General features: G+C 55.3%; 1 protein-coding gene across 50 annotated transcripts in view; it reads left to right on the top strand.

Annotated features, from left to right (window-relative positions):
- The window catches only part of CELF4 (CUGBP Elav-like family member 4), a 297,686-nt gene that overhangs the window by 215,298 nt on the left and 66,077 nt on the right, over window positions 1-16,311 (top strand). For 26 of the 50 annotated variants that reach the window (XM_023241935.2, XM_023241921.2, XM_023241933.2 and 23 more), the window contains exon 3: window positions 8,530-8,608. In XM_023241935.2, coding sequence (XP_023097703.1) covers window positions 8,530-8,608 — 79 coding nt within the window. The remainder of the gene's footprint in view (window positions 1-8,529; window positions 8,609-16,311) is intronic. The other 24 variants (XM_023241927.2, XM_023241943.2, XM_023241946.2 and 21 more) reach the window with 1 other exon arrangement.

Here is a 16,311-nt window from a genome sequence, read left to right as displayed (position 1 = left end):
AGGCACAAGGCCAGCCTTGAGCTGGGGCCAAGGGACAGTCTGCATCCAAGCATTAAAGCCAAACTGGGCAAGTTTTACTTCAATCCATCAAGTACATTCTATGCATAAGCCCTGGACTTCTGTCCTCACACGTGTGGGGAGGGGACCCAGTACCAAGACCACGCTCGCTGGTTCTGATCTAAACATTCACCTGGCATTTCTCAGGCAGCCCTGACCAGACTCTGCTCCCCTGCACACATTGCCACGTATTTGCTCTTTCTGAGCGTGGCCCTAGTGAGCTATATTGTCCCTGCCGGAAACTGACAGGGGAGGCCACTGCCCACAGCACAAGCTCAGCCCCTCCTGAGGCCACACGGGATCCCCCTACCTCTGCTTGACTGCCTGGGCACTCACAACCCAGGCTCTGGCACCCTGCCCCCGAATGCCCAGCCCCGGTCCATACCCCACAGTGAGTCTGCTCATCTGGCTCATTTGGCTTCAGAGAGGACCTGAGGACATAAGCCACATCATGTGGTCAGCGTGAGGTCTGGAGCTTGGGAAGAACAGGACGGCTGTCGCCTACCACCATCACTCATGCCTCCTGTCCCCATCCAGGTACATGGCGCTAGCCCACACACAGGTCCACACACTCTCATGTCCTGGCTCAAAGCCAGGCCGGGGCGGGGTCACAGCCATGTCCTTGAGGTTGTCAGGTGTCTGTGCTCCTTCTGGTCTGCCTGCCCTTCATCCCTTTGAGGGCCACTTGTGACAGCAGTAGACCAAAGTAAGTCCAGAGGCGATGGCTCCCAAAGTGACAAGTGTGGCTGGGTGGACACAATCACCGAAGTCTCCAGTGGGGGGGAGGGGGCACCAAGGCTTAGGACTCTACTCTTTAGACAGGTATGAGAGGAGGTGAGAGTGGCAGTAAAGAAGCAAGGGGGGCCTTGTCACCAGCACAGAGACAGGGTTAGACATCTCTGTGGGTGACCCCGGAGGTGACCTCAAATACTTTGTCGAGGGGCAGGCCAAGGGCCTTGGCTGGCAGCCAGCCCCACCCAGGGGCAGCTCCTGCTCGCTGGGCTTTCAGAATGTGGAGAGGGGTGAAGAGCTGTCGGGGCTTACATGCTGGTTTGCGTCCTGACCCAACAAGCATCAGATGGCCTCCTCAGAGCGGGGAGTGGGAACAGAACCAGATTTATTAAAAAATCTTATCTGGAGGGTTTGCATTTCAATGGGCTGTGGATTTGCATATTTTAACAATAACCCTGGGTTCTTCTGTCTGGTCTGCGCTCGCCGGCTGTCTTTCTAAATGAGGATCGAGGATCGCTGCTTCAATAAACCCTTCCTAATCCAAAGGTCCCACGACCTCACTTTGCTAGACGGGAGGAACTTTGGGCAGGAAGCAGGGCTGTCCAGCAGGTGACCACCTCTGGCCTCTGGACACTCCTGCCCTAGGAACACAGCTGAGGCAAGAGGGGACAGTGCTGGTGATGGGATGTGCGTGGGGTTCTGGGTGTATAGCAGGGAAACAAAGCGGGTGTGGGCCTTCCCTCATAAAGGGAAGACAGACATTGAACAAATAAGCTTGCAAGTTTGGGACGGTAATGGTCCCTAACCGTGCCAGCAAGGCAACTGAAGGAAAGAATGGAAAGCTTGAAGGAACACTTCATTTAGGTGGCAAGGCCCAGGGGGAAGCTGAGACCTGAGGGAGAAAGGGCTGCTAGAGTGGCTGCACCCCTAGGGGCCGACTTCGGATGGGGAGGGCATGCCCTAGGAGGGGGCGCCACCAGCCGGCCTGGCCAAGGCGGGCCTCGGACACGGGACCGAGGTCCGAGGTCTCGGGTAAAGGCACGTATCTTGCGGGGGTGTCCTTAAGTCAGAACTTGATGATGACAACAGACAGGGTTCCTTGAGTTTCTAATCCCTCTTTATGGAAGGAACCATATGTGACTTATTAAGGAGATAATTAAAATATTAATATATTTACAACAAGCTACAAATAACGTGCACTTCTTCTGCCCTTCCCCTGCAATCCCTTCTCACCAGGGGACTGGGCAAAGCCCTAACCTTCTATTCCAAGGTTACTGAGAACCTACTATGCACAGTGCTGGGAATCCATCGGGGCATGTGATTCAGAATCTGCCTTCCTGGGGCTTTAAATAAATAAGTTCTCAATTAATGGTAAAGTCCTATTTGCTAAGTCCTGGCAGAGGGCACAGTTGCTGGGGAGCTGCCCACCTACGGTCCCCACAATCGCGTGTGTGAGTGCACTTCCCTGCCCATACTGGATGGTTTCTTCCTCGCCACCAGCCTTTTATAGCAAAGGCTGAGAATTCTCGGTCTATTCTCCCAGAGTCACCCAAGGTTCATCTTCGAAAGATAAATCTTTGAGTAACGATCTTTCTGTAGCAGGAGCGATGCTGAAAACACCTGATGGTCAAGGGAAGGCCTGGTGCTTGGAGTTGGTAGATGGAGAGAACTTCAGGGTGGTGGGGACACAGAAAGGCATCGTCTACAAGGTAGCTTCGTGGGCACACGAGTTGTGCAGGCACACAGGCCCTGTACTCAGAAGGGTCACAGGCTTAGGGGTTAGTATTCTGCAGTCATTTTGAAATTCTTAAAAGTTTCTCTTGGTAGTTATGTTTCAGGCAAACGAAGTCTGTGGGACGAAGAAGCATGTGTAGGGGACTTATGCAAAGTTCTGCCTCCCACCATCTGCCCTGTACGTGCACATCTTGGGCCCTTCAAGCCATCATTCTGCCCTCGAGGCCAGCCGGCAGTGGCCTGGTGCAGGTTAGGGGAGGGTTGGGTCAGGCCTACTCACCCTGTGGTACCCCAGGTTGGCAGCACTGTGGCATGTCTGATTTGCCAACAGAGGCCGTGTCTTCGCAAGAGTGAGCCTCTTGTCCAGGCAAGGTCTGGCATGTCCTGGCAGAACATTTACAATATCCTACCCAGGAGGTGGCCCGTGGGTAGAAATGAAGCCTGACTTGACTTCCCAGGGCCCACCCTATACTGGGTTGTAACATGTCCACATCGGTAGTCAGTGGAAGGGAGGGCCCAGCAGTCCTCAGGCCCAAGCTGCCACCACCCCCTGCCCCGACCTCCCCACCCCCCATGTTGCAGGGCAGGGCTCTGGGTACTTGTGAGGGTCTCCATGCCTGAGGGGACTCTCTATTCCTCCTTAGCCTTCCCGAGTCTGGCTTGCATTTGTCTCCTCTGGCCAGCTCAAGGCACCCTCCAGGCACAAGTCACAAAAACCAAACTGTAATTTTGGTGATTCTGCATAGGAGCTAAATGTTCTGATATTTGCATTTAAAACTGGCATTACACAAAATAAAGATGAATGGTAGGATCTATGCTAATAATTTACAATTTATATTTGTTTTTATTTAAAACGACGTCAAACAGCAAATAAAACGTACCATGACAAGCCAAGAAAAAGAGAGGCTGTGGAAGAAAGGAAAAGCTTTATATTTTAGCGCTTTAACGGTGCTTTTTCCCCTTGCTTTTTGAACTGCAAAATGATATCTCTCTTCCCAGAGCAGTATTGCTGCTGGGTTGGGGCACAATGGGCCCCAGCCCACAGGGTCTGCTGCTTCACCGTTTCCATGACTGACACGTGTGCTGGGTTTGGGGGCAGACAACATAAAAGCCGAGTTCTTTGGGGTGATGTGAACAAACAGTGGGAACTGATGAGGAATAGGAGCCAAGCGCGGGAGGGGGTGGGCAGGGACAGAGCTAAGAGCCACCGCCAGTGAACAAGACAAGAGTAGGCATTCCCACACTGCTCCCTGGCTCGGGGAGAAGTGAACCCGTCCGGTGAGCAGGGGAGCTGGGTATCAGCAGGCACTCACACATCCCAGAAGGAGCCTGAAAGGACTCTCGGCATTGAGGTTTGAACACTCACGCTGGAATTACATGTGGGGACTCAGCTGCTGGATAGAGAGCATACTGGCCATTCCTGTAGGCCACCACAGTATTCTCTGCCGCCCTAACCATCTTCCCCCCCTGCCGTGGCACTACGCGAGGCGTCGGTCCAGCCCTTCTGAGGCATTTCTGGCTCCCATGCTGGAAAGCAACATGGAGGATGACACTTACTGAGAGGCTACCATGCTGAAGGGACCGCACTAGTGTCCTCCTCTGTCTTGTTTATTCCCAGTCTCCAACCGAAATGAATTATTTTAAGATGTCTGTAATGTCACACCAGTACTACTGAAACATGCACACACACACACACACACACACACACACACTCCAGTGGAGCTCAGTCCTAAATTAGAGTCTAGGGGGTCTGTGAGTAGGAAACTGGGTCCCTGCTCCTGCTTGAGAAACAAGCGCCTCTCTGTTTCTGTCTGCCACACACACACACACGCCCGCACGCACGAGAAAGCAAAGAGAGAGCTCTCAAAGTAGTGCAAGGCCATGTGTGACCAAGGGAGCTGAGAGATAACCAGGGAAGTCTTATTGAAGAATAGGAGGGTTTACATTGCCAGGGAGAGGTGACAGAGAACTTTCCAGGTCCTTTTATTTCTCAGACAGCCCTGGGTCAGCTGCACTAAGGCCCAATGTGAAGCACAGGGCTTGGGTGCCTGAGAAGGCAGATGGCGGAGGGCCCTATGTGATCCTGCAGGTGTGAGGGCTGTCCCGAGTAAAGCAGGGGTGAGTTCACTAGTGGATGTCCCCAGGGCTCTCGCCAGCACTGGCTTTGACAATGAGGGATGGAGGGGCTCCGCTCCTGCCCCTAGACCTCCACACCAACTCTCAGGAAGATAGTTGCAGCAGAGGGGAAGCTGGGTGAAGATGGTCCCTACCTGGTCTAGTGGCAGAACATGTCTAAGAACCCCCTCGGTGGCCTCCTCTGCAGCCTGGTCTTGTTCTGGTGGGGTGTTCATTCCAGCCTTAGGGAGCCCCTTGCGGGGTGGGGAAGAGGGGACACACAGACAAGAAAATGGCCCTCACACAGGAACCAGCCCAGGTTGCACCAGGAAGGTAAGGAAATTCATGTCTGGAACTCGGGGTTATTCTGGGCCATCTTCCCGGATACGGGAGGGATGCCCTGTACTCTGGCCCACAGGGTGCTGCGGACACCTGTGGACACCTGCGAGAGGTAGAAGTGGCAGCCGGGAACCGAGAAGGGAAGGAGGGAATATAGGAAGGGGAGAGAGAGTCAAGAAAGAGCCAGGCTGGCCTGTCTGTCAATCTGTCTGCCTGCTCACTGGCCACAGGCCTCTCTTTCCACAAGAAGCCACGTTGGACAGACAGGTGAAGCCTTTGGACCAGCTCAATCATCGTATTTATTCTAATTGTATCGTAATCGTCCCCAAGGAGCCTGGTTCAAATGAGCTTGACATTATTAAAATTTTAATGCCCAGTTTTCATAGCTGAATGAATATTTAAAGGGTATGTCCCAGCTTAAGTTATGATGATGAAGAAATTAATGGAATGTCTTGTTTAATGCATGGATATGTGTTGATGCAAATAGTGGCAGAGATGGGGAGGGGGAGGGGAGGCAGAAACAGGCAGAAGGAGCCACCAGCCCGCTCTCTGCTGCAGTAGGGACACAGAGGACCCCAAAACCTGGGCCAGGATTACTCGCTTCCCCTGACAGGACCCCGAGCTGGAAACAGAAACACAGTCAAAAGAGTTAGCGATGTCCCCAAAGACTGACCCCAGAAGCCTGCAGGGTGCATTCAGGGAGCTGTTCCTGACCCAGGGAAGGCAGCCCTGGGTTGCCAAAGCCCCCCGTCAGGCACTCAGAGGCACAACCCAGGATGAAGGCCACAGAGGGACACAGGCACACAGATGACACCTCAGCAAGAGAATCAGCAAGGAGGGCACCTGCACCCCAGGTCCCACTAGCCCCCAGCCCCAGGCCCTTCTGGAAAGACAATACAGTGACTGAAAGGGATGGCTGGATAGAGGAGGCACAGATAGGGGAGAGGAAAGGCACCAAGAAGTGGGCTCTAGTGTCCTTGAAGCATGGTGTTCACCTGTAAGGGATCGCCTGAGGCCATGTGGCCGACAGCTCCTGAGGCTGTGGCCAGCGTCCAAGCCTGCAAAGTTAGAAGAAGAAGGAGATGGCAGTCCCCCTCCCATCATCTGACCCATCATCCTCTCTCGCTGTCCCCTTCCTCAGTGGCCATTTCTGCAGCCAGGCTGGCTCTGTCCACTTCCCCTCCTCAGGGAAGAACCAGGCCTTGGTGAGGCTGGACGGGGCTGGAGTCTGGAACAGGGAAGGGAGACACTGGCCGAGGGAGGAGATCTCCCTTGAGGCCCGAGGCGTCTGTGCAGAGCCTGCTCCAGCTGAGAAATCTTCCCAACTGAGCCTGACACTTTATTTCTGCTGAGAATTAAGAAAGCACCAGGCCGTATTTTATCTCTCCATCAAGGCTGGCACCTCTTCGACAGCCCTGCAAAGGCTGTCTGGATGCTGACCATCCCTAGATCATAATGAAACATGAAAAATCACCCCGGGAGCCACAGGTCCATGGGAACCGGTTCACTTCCGTTCCACGAGTCTGTATGGAGCACCCTGTGGGTGCCCAGCCTGTGGCTGAGGGCAGGTGGGAAACTGGATGAGAGCCTGGGTCCCTGCTGCCAGGAAGCCCACTGTCAAATTGGAGCCTAGCACCGAGTCATGGAGGAGGTAGGGAGGACTGGGGTGGGGCTAGGGGGGCTGGAGGGGCTGGAAATCAGGCCCAAGTCCATGAGCCTGGGGCAGAGTATTCTTGAATGCCTACGTATACCAAGGACAGGGGGACAGGCTGGCTGCCTGAGGGTGGGGTGCCCCCTGAGGTGGAAGTCTCCATGCCCAGGCAGATTCCATTTGCCTTATTTAATTTATCTTGTTTACTTTAGGGCTATTCCAGGAAGGAGGGACATTTCTAGAAAAGGGTTGGATCCTGAGTCCCAGAAGGCACCGGATGGGACACAAGGAGTCCCCTGGCCCCCTCCTGGAGCCCTTCCCCAATAGCCAGAAGCCTGCTGGGGTTTCTGCGCCCTTTGCTCAAGAATTGCAAAGGAGGCTGTTTAATGGGGCCCCAGGACCCCCTAAATGAAACCGGGATCTTCATTATGTCTCTCTTCCTTCTCCCTGTGATTGGAGCTTTCTATAACATACAATTTCCTCTGCTGGCAGGGCTTACGTACTGAGCACCTTTTTTCCTCTCAACTCCAGAAGGCGTGCCAAGTGGGGACCTTGTGGCAAACAATGACATCCTGACCCCCTCTCGGTGGACTGGCCCCCAGAGTCCTGTCTGGCCCCCCGCAGGCCACCTGTGTCTCATTTCCTCTGCTCCATGCCCTGCCTCCTGCCTCTCTGTCCTTCCTCGTGGTGGCTCTGCCCTTCCGCTGGCCTTGTCTTCACCTTGCTGAGTCACAGGCACCCACGCTCCCCCACCCACTTGTCTTGACGCAGCCACAACTCACTTCGAATCCTAGACCAGAAGGCCCGAGGAAGCTTGTGACTGGCTAGTCCGGCCTCCGCACACACACACAGGAGGGGAACTGGCAACACAAAGTCACCTGGTGCAGGATTGGAAGCCTAGACACAGCCCTGGCAGCTCGGGTTCCTGGGCTCATCTTGCCGTGGGGGCGGCCCTGCCTCAGCTTCTCCATCCATGAAGTGGGGGTATTAGTCCCTGCCCTGTCTGCCTGTCGGGGTTTGTTTGTACGCGAAATAAAAATGCAGTAAGGGATAAGGGAGGTACTTGACAGGCGAAAGCACTGGAAAAGACATAAAGTAGGATTCCATTTGCGTGATTCCTTCCGTTTTTATTGTCTGAAATATCTTGGGGCCTCTGGGCTGGAGAGCCCACCCCGTGGCCTCCAGCAGCGGCGAGGATTAAAGACAGGCGCCGTAGCCGCCGATGCTTGGAGTTCAGAGACCCCTAGTGGCCTGAACGGAGCACTGAAGCGGATCCCCGTGAGAGAGCCCGGCTCAGGGAGGCGTTGGGGGGGGGGGAACAGGCGGTGTCCTGTTGTCCTCCTGGCCCCCTAAATACCACGGGAGATGGGTAGCTGTGCCCACCCCACACACCCCCCCCCCAAGGGGATAGCCCTAGCCGCACACTTGAGTTCGGCTTCAGCCGGGAGCTGGGTGGCCCAGAGCCTCAGGGACCCCTGGCACCCACAGCCCACATTTGGGAGACGGCTCGGGGTAGCCAGAGAGCAGCTTGTTTCGGCAAAGCCAGCTGTCTCCAGCAAGATCATAATCTCTGGCCAGAGATGCGCTGTGAGGACACCTCAGGTTCCGATGTCACAGGCTAGCAAGAGCTGTTCAAAGCTGGGAGGGGGACATCACAGAGTGTCCAGTCCAGAGAAGCCTTCCCGAGACAATGGAGCCCTGGGGACTGCATAGGAAAGGGGAGATGGGTGGGGCTTTGCTGCCCGCGTGCAGCTGCATTGGGGAGCAGTGGTGTGGGTGTATGTGTTGGTGGGTGTGGTCCTTGCACCTGTGTACCTATGAACACCAGTTACCTTTGGGTGTGGGTGTATGCCCCCTCACCCCAGGCCTGCTCTGACACTGTCCCTTGTGCTCTGTTGCAGATGAACCGGCCGATCCAGGTGAAGCCAGCGGACAGCGAGAGCCGAGGAGGTAGTAGCTGCCTGCGCCAGCCCCCTTCACGTGAGGGCTCACTTGTCTCTGCCCCCCTCCCCCGACCCGACCCTTCCTCCCTCTCCTTGATGCAGTGATGCAGTGACTTCCTGCCACCGCCCCCCCCCCCCCCCGCCCCCGAGCCCTAGGGATCTCATGGCTGGGAATTGGGACAGGGCTATGGAGCTCTGGGTGACTGGTGTGGGGAGAGAGTGAAGGAAAGTGGGGAGGTGATTGGGGTCTGCAGATGGGGTTCCTTCCTTCCTGTAAGTAAACAAGTAGCAGGTCCTCGGGTACTCTTCTCCCTCCTTTAGGAAATCCAAAGGGTGTGCCCACCTCCATGTCACCCAGGAAAGCCCCCTATGATGGAGCCTGAAAAGTTGAAAGGGTGCCAGGCTGGACGAGAGGAAGTGGATTGTAGCCCTGCCCTGGGAAGGTTTAGACCACACTGGGCAAATCTGAGAAGGGCCGCCATGGGGGCTTGGGACCACTGAGGTCAAGATTCTGGAGACAGTTCCAGGCAGACAGGGAGATGTCTGGAAAGGGACAGAATAGGAGGATACAGCCGCACCCCACAAGCATAGAGCTCCATTCCCCAGGGAGGTTCTGTCCCCTCCACTGCACACAAAGGCTCCACCAGGCCACGCTTCTCGCTCCCTCTGCCAAGCGCCTTCCCCCTGGGTTCTGTGCCGGGACAGGGCACATTCCTCTCAACTTAGGCAGTGAGGAATTTCTCTCTCCTCTGTCCTACCTCCCTACAAAAAGTGTTTAGGAAATTAAGGGAAAAAGGTAAAATAGGCAAAAGATACTCGCAAATTCAGAGTCAAGATCCTCATCCTGAGAGAACTGTAGTGTGGCCACAGGTCCTGCCTGCCCCTGGGACCTGTGGTCCTTCCAGCTCAGGCTGCTGCCCTCTGGGCCCTCACGGGACCCTGACCTGGCTGTAAGGCCTCTGTGTCTGAATTGGGCCTCAAATCCCACCCCTACCTCCTAGAGCCCAGCTGGTGTCTTTGTGCTGCCCCGAGGGGTCCCCTGGCCCAGGGCACTGACACACCTCCCTGTGGTCTTCTGAGAGCCCCGAGAGTGGAGGTGGGTCAGTTGAGAGGTAAAAATGGCTCAGGGGTTAAGGGCCCAGGTAAGCAAAGCCCACCTGGTTTGTGCTATTTGCTCCTGCCCCTTTCCTGGCAGTCCAGTTACTTTGGTTTTCTGCACACACAGAGGCTCCTCAAATACCCAGTCCTAGGCATCCTTACCCTGGTGGTAAGGGTACTGTCCCATCTCACATAGGACTTCTCCTTGGTGGCACATGGTGGAACCAGGGGCCTCTCCTAGAGACTGTCTCCGGGAAGCAGGCCCAGCAGGCCCCAGGCCCCGGGTCACCCCGTCATGCAGTGACTCACCTGTAATACCCTGTTCGTGCAGCAGGGCCAGGATGTAGTGAAGAGCCCCTCTCCCTGGTGGGGAGAAACCCTGGTGTATAGGAAGGTAGCTCGAGCAGTAAGTGGCACCTGCAGTCCCAGAGAAGGGGCCCCGAAGTAAGTGGGGGACGCCAGAGACCTTGAGCAGATGGCACCTGAGCTGGCCTTGAAGGAGGGGAGTTTCCACCCCTGGAGAAGAAGTCAGGGTGGCATGAACAAGGCCCCACAGAGGGAGGCCCCTGAGGGGGCGTAGGGGGCCCCTCGCGTGCAGAGCAGACAGCTCAGAGTCCGGCCGGTTTTCTCCAGAACCGGAGTGGGGTGTCAGAAGACGCCGTGCCCGGCGAGGCCGCGCTGAGCTCCAATGCAAACCCTTTCTCCTTCACTTGCCTTGGAGGCAATAGCTCTCTGACTCCAAGTTGCTAACCTCATCTCCTTTCTGCCATATATCTCCTGCCGCTGACACTTGCCCCAAACCAGATTAATCAGCTCTTTTATTCTTCCTGCGGTGGAAAGGGGGGAAAAAGAGCCAAACCTAAACATCTATCTATTAATTGCATATTCAATATTAAACAGTGAGATGATCCTGAGTCAGCACTATCACCAAGCTATTTAACAAAAAAAAAAAAAAGTCAGTTTAAAATAATTTAATATCCATTAAATACTTTTTCTGGTGGGAAGAGGATGGGGAAGAGGTGAATGTTAAAAAAGATGAAAGAAATGGGAGCAGAGAAGGGTGTGAAAGGCGGCTGAGGGAAGAGCAGGGTCTCAGGTGAGAGAGGCAGAGCCAGGCTGAATAAGGATCTCCTGGACCACCCCATGAGACATGCGAGACCACAGCTGGAGGGGGTCAAAGAAGAGAGCTCACTGTGGCCTGGAGCAGGCAGGGAGGGCTTCCTGGAGGGAATTGGACTGAAAGGTATAGACTTGGTGGGAATAAGTGAGGGCACAAAGTGAAAATGGAGCCCTGAACACAAGACCAAGGGGTTGGACTTGTCTCCATGAGAAGCAGGGAACCCTGATCCTGGTGGGGGCACCAGGCAGAGAGAAGGCATCGTAGCCATAATGCCCCTGTGCAGGGAGAGAGGTGTTGGCCCCTGCTATTGCCACCAAGAGCCAGGGCTCCAGTTAGGCAGGGAAGGAAAACCCAAAGAGAAAGAGCCTCCCCAGGAGCCATTTCTCTGCAAGGAGATTCCAGTTAACCCCACAGAGCTCTCTGGAGCAAGTTATACTTAAATTGAGTCACCCTCAAATCAGCAAACCAATTCATGAACCGGAGGAATGAGGCAGACTAGGGACAGAGAGGAACCTGGGAGCCCCCCACCTGTCCTGGTCATCTCAGAGGCAGTGACCCTCCCTAAGGCATGCACTTGAGTTCCTCTGCCTCCCGGCAGGCAGGTGTATCTGCCCAGTGAGCTGGTTCATGGTCAGCATCTGAATTGGGTCTCACGGCTGCAGGGGCCCTTCAGCCACTGGGTTTCACTCTCAGTATCTGGATTAGCACCCACAATGTGCTGCCCTGTAGCTCTAACCTCCTCCCCATCCTCCCTGGTCCCAGCCCAGGGGAGCACCAAGGCCAGAAGACAGGACAGCCCCCTGCCCCAGACAAATGAGGCTCCTGTAGCCAGGTATGGGCACCCCTTTGAGTCAGTCAGGCTCTGAGCACCCTGGCCTTGGTCAGAAAACCTGTTGGGGGTCCCCCTGGGCTGGACTGGAGAAGGCTGGGGCTGGGGAGTGTGCCCACCTCCCTCAAAGGGCCCAAGAGGGAAGAAGTGGCTGAAGTCTGGATTAAGTGTAGCCGATATTGGCCTGATCCCACCCCACCCCACCACTGCCAGACACACACCGTCACCAGAAACCACCCCTACGTTTTCTCAGCAACCATCGACGGGTCAGAAGTTTCAGTTACTGTGGGCCTTATCCGTGCTGTGTTTGGAAGAATTCCGGGAGACAGTCACACATGCTGCACCCCTGCCCCGCCCTGACATGCCATATGCCCACACTGACAAAGGCACCCACACAGACCCACACGCATGGAAAATAAACGTCCCCACTGGGAACAGAGTGGCTGGGGGTGAAGCAAAGACTGGGGCCACTTGATTTTATCTCAACATGAAATGACAGAAAAAAACAACAACATGGGGGGCTGATGAGCCGGAGAAGTTAGGAGTCAAGATGGCTTGGGAGGAAGTCCCAGGAAAGAAGGTATTGGGGTTGCCAAGGGGCCGCCCACCCCTCGGAAGGGGTAGGTGTGGCACTGGGGAGTCCCTCCAGAGGGAAAAGTGAGCAAGGCTGAAAACTGTGTTCTAAGGCCTGCCACCACGGCCCTCACCCCTCTGCAGGGCCTGGAACTGGAGACCACATACACACACACACACACACACACACACACACTCCAGAGGACTCAGGCTTTGGCTGGAACATGTGAAGCCCCAGCTGGGGGAGAGAGGTCACAGCTCATGATGGGGACTGCTGAGGGGCTTCCAAGTCCCCTCCCTGTCCAGGAAGGCCTGAGGAGGCTCAGAGAAGAGGGGCCACAGGGGCAGCTGTGACTGAATCCAAGCAGGGAGCCTGACGGAGGCCTGATGATGGCGGAGGGTGGATGTGGTCAGGACGACTGAGCTCCCTGTACAAAGTCCTATTGTCCCCCACTGGCTGCAGGGCCTGGGGGAGGCTCGGGACAGACTGAGGGGGGTGGCCCTGAGCTCCAGCCCTGGAGGGGTACTTGCAGTAAGCCACCATCTAGGGAGCACCTATGGAAGCTTCTAGAGGGTGAAGTAGCTTCTTTTAGGTACCCCCCCACCCTGCCCCGCAAGTCTTTCAGAATTGCCTGGGTTGAAGGTCTCCACAGCAGGTTCCCTTTCCTCCCTCTGCTTTTCCAGAACTGGGGGCCCACACACGCGTGCTTCCCTCCCCAGCCCCCTCTTTCCCTCCTGTATCAGTCGTGGAGGGGAGGGTTGGGGGGAAGCCTGGCAGGACTAGGAGGGCACAGGAGGGCTGGGGGCAGGTGTGACAGCCTGGGAGTCATTCCGTGTGCACTCAGTTCCCGAGGCAGGTGCGGGCCAGTCAGTCAGCCAGTCCTGCAGCCCATCACTGCTCCCCCGTTCATTTAATGGCATCTTTGGGGCCGCTATGCCCCCCTCACTGTGGCCGGCACTCATGTGGCAGTGGAGTCCCGCCGGGCTGGCTAATGAGGTTGGACACAATGCATGTGAACGCGGCTCTGAGGCCCTCCCCGAGGCCACGTTCCCCACCAGAAAACCGTGGCTGATTCAGTCCCCCCAGCCCTTCCACCATCTGTAGCCCCATCGGTTCCTGCGGCTTTTTAAATCCTATTAAGTCCCTCATTTCTCCTCCGAGCATTATTTTATTTCTAAACAGACGCAGACAACGTGCTAAGGGAGGCCAGGGAGACCAGCTGAGGGGCATGGGCAGCTCCCTGCTGTTGCCAGGTCCCGGGGCCCCAGGAGACCCATGGCCACACTGTCAACCTCCCCAGGCTGGGTGCCTCACTTCCAGACTTTTCTAGCTATTCAGTCCCATACTCTAGGTAGGCAATTTAGCGAGCGTTTAGAGGAAATAGATGTGCAGGCTGGTCCCGCCGTATGAAAATTCAATAGAAGTTTCAATTTTCTCATCTTAGATGCCAACAACTGTCTCACTGACAAAAGCTTCTGGGTAGACAGAAATCCCTCAGGATTCTGTTAGGAACCCTCGGCCCACACGGATGGAGTACACAAAAACATAAAGCTAAAGGGCCGTGGCGGGGGGGGGGGGGGCACAGTACAATGAAGATTAATCTGAAATTATACCAAGACAGTAGGAAACAAGGTTTAAAAAAAGAAACCGATTACTCTAGACAGCCTCCCCCTGGAGATGCAGTGCAGCAGGGGAGAGGGGGAAAGTGTGAGGAAAGGCTTGAAGACCAGTGTGAACTCCCTGTGGGGACCTCCTGGGTGAGGCTCCCCTAGGGGTGGGGTAGGGTGGGCAGAGCCTGAAGCCAAAAAACAGCGTCACTAGGACAGTCAAGTCCCACAGGCTGAGCCTTTCCACCTCTGTCCCCGTCTCTCCCCTTTGAGGCATCAGAGCCTCCCCCGGGTCAAGCACGTTCTGACCTCTACTTTGGGGCTCTGGGTTTGTACCCTGCCTGAAAGACCCCAGAATGAGCAAAGCTGACCCCAGCCCAGCCCAGGGGGTGCAATCCTGGGCTGAGAAGGGGTCCGGCGACTGCTGCCCCAAAGCAGACTTCTAAAAGAAAAGCGATCTGTACCTCAGAGCAGAAAAGGCTCTACCCTCACCAGGCCCCATAGAAGGGGCTGTGTCTCCCCACAGAAGGCCCGAAAGCTGGGCAGCGTGTGTACTCCATTGTGGGCCCGTGATGCCTGTGTGTGATTGTGTATGTGTTGGGGGAGTGCATTTCCTTCTTCTGCAACCCCCCCCCCCACCAGACTCTACAGACCCCTTAGCTCATGGGGACAGTGACATCCTCCTCCTCCCTTCCCACAGCCATGTCTGGGCCCAGAGATGGGCAAGGGGTGGTGGTGAACCTTTGGCTGGGGAATGGCTAACTTCCCTGTTGGACAGGGAACCCTGAGGCCTGGAGAGGCCCCTGGAGCCATATGTCCACCCTCCCCCATGAGTCTGCCTCTCACCCTGCCCCTCCTGTTTTTAAAAACTATCAAGAAGAAAAGCAACTCCACAGTCCATTTGGGCCTCCTTCTCCGGAGCTCAGAAACCCTGTTTCCCCATCCCCACCAGAATGTCTCAAGCTATGGATTGTAATGATTTCCCTTAAACCCCAGCCCCAAAGCCAAGGTCCCGGTTGATCTTTCATGTACCTGAATTCTTGATTTATTTTGGACTGATCTTGAAGAAAAGCCATTGCAGCTTTCAGCTCAGGAAGTTTGAGTCAGACATAAGACAGCAGGGCCCAGACAGTGTTTAGGGAGCAGCCTGGGTAGGGGTCACTGTCGCCCTGCCTGACCCTGTGATGTGCCTTTGGGAAGGGCTAAAGGATTAGACACCTCAGAGCCAAGCCAAGTGGCCCACCAAGGGCTTGGATTCTTTATGGGCAGGAAGTTCTACCACGTGTCTGACCACCATCCTTCCGATTTTTGGTAAAGCATTTGCAACTGTTAGGTTCCCTAGATCATCATGCAAGGTCTCCCTGACCCGGGATTTTATTCTTCATAATTCCTGTTCCTTAAGAATCTTCGACTCCTTTCTTTCCCAAGCCCCTTAAAAAGAAAGAAATTTTAAAACTCCAGGAAGCTTCTCTAGTTTATACAACTGAACCCAAACAGCAGCTTCGGGGAAGACAGGTCTTTCTGCTTGGGGAAGGAGGTGGCTGGTGAGAAGGGTCCCTAGTGAGGCCCCCACAAAGGCTCCAGCGGGCGGGCACGCATTATAAATACCTCAGTAACTCCTGCCATAGGTGTGAAATTATAATTAACTGCAAACCTGCTGAGTTTCAATGGACTTTAGATTTTCAGCTGGGGAAAGGGGTGTTGATTGATCTGCATTTTGTTTTCGAGGGTTTTTTTTAATCCATTCGGCAAGTTAAGTTGAGACTCGCGGCTCCTCGCCAAATTCCCTCTGGCCCCGGCTAATTTAGCAAAGGATTGTTTCAGAGGAAATGGGATATTAATCATTGCAAATGGGCTCCTGGATGATATTTAGAAGCTGCCGCATGTGTGCCCAGGCTGAAGGGGCTGATGACAGGAATCGGAATGGAATGACAGAGAGAGGGGACCGTGGGCCTCTGTCTCCCACCCAGTTTCCACTCCCGTGGCCTCCTGTGGCAGGCACTGTGTGGGCATACGGGAGGAAGACCCCTACTTCTGCAGGAGATGGGCAAGATGAGAGAGAGAGAATGTTACAAGCAGCCCTTCCTGGGCCAGGCGGTCCTCAGCACTGCACTGAGTCAGCCCTGGCATGGCCGAGATGTATCCAGTGCCTACCTGGCCCCTGGCACACTCGGGCAGCCTTAACAACACAAGAGTGGGATGGGGCAGGGAGAGGTAGCATGGATCAGAGAGATCAGAACCAGTAACGCCTGCTTGGCCTTCAGAGGCGAGGGGATTTGAGCAAGGAAGGGCAAAACTTCCAGATGGGAAAATAACCTGAGCCAAGGCAGGTTTGGAAGATGCCGAGAGGCCAGAATGAGGGGTCCTCCTTCGGGGGAGGATGAGATATGGGAGCACTGATTCCAAGGTGCTTTAAATGCATTTCGGCCCAGGGACGCCATCTAAAGCTCTGGGGCAGGGATGTTCCACCAGCTGTGGGACGGGAGCCAGAGCAGGGAGACCAGCAGCACAG

This window comes from Felis catus, chromosome D3, assembly GCF_018350175.1.
Source record: "Felis catus isolate Fca126 chromosome D3, F.catus_Fca126_mat1.0, whole genome shotgun sequence".
NCBI lineage: Eukaryota > Metazoa > Chordata > Mammalia > Carnivora > Felidae > Felis > Felis catus.
The sequence above is the reverse complement of the archived record's forward strand: the minus strand, read 5'-3'. Positions and strand labels throughout refer to the sequence as shown.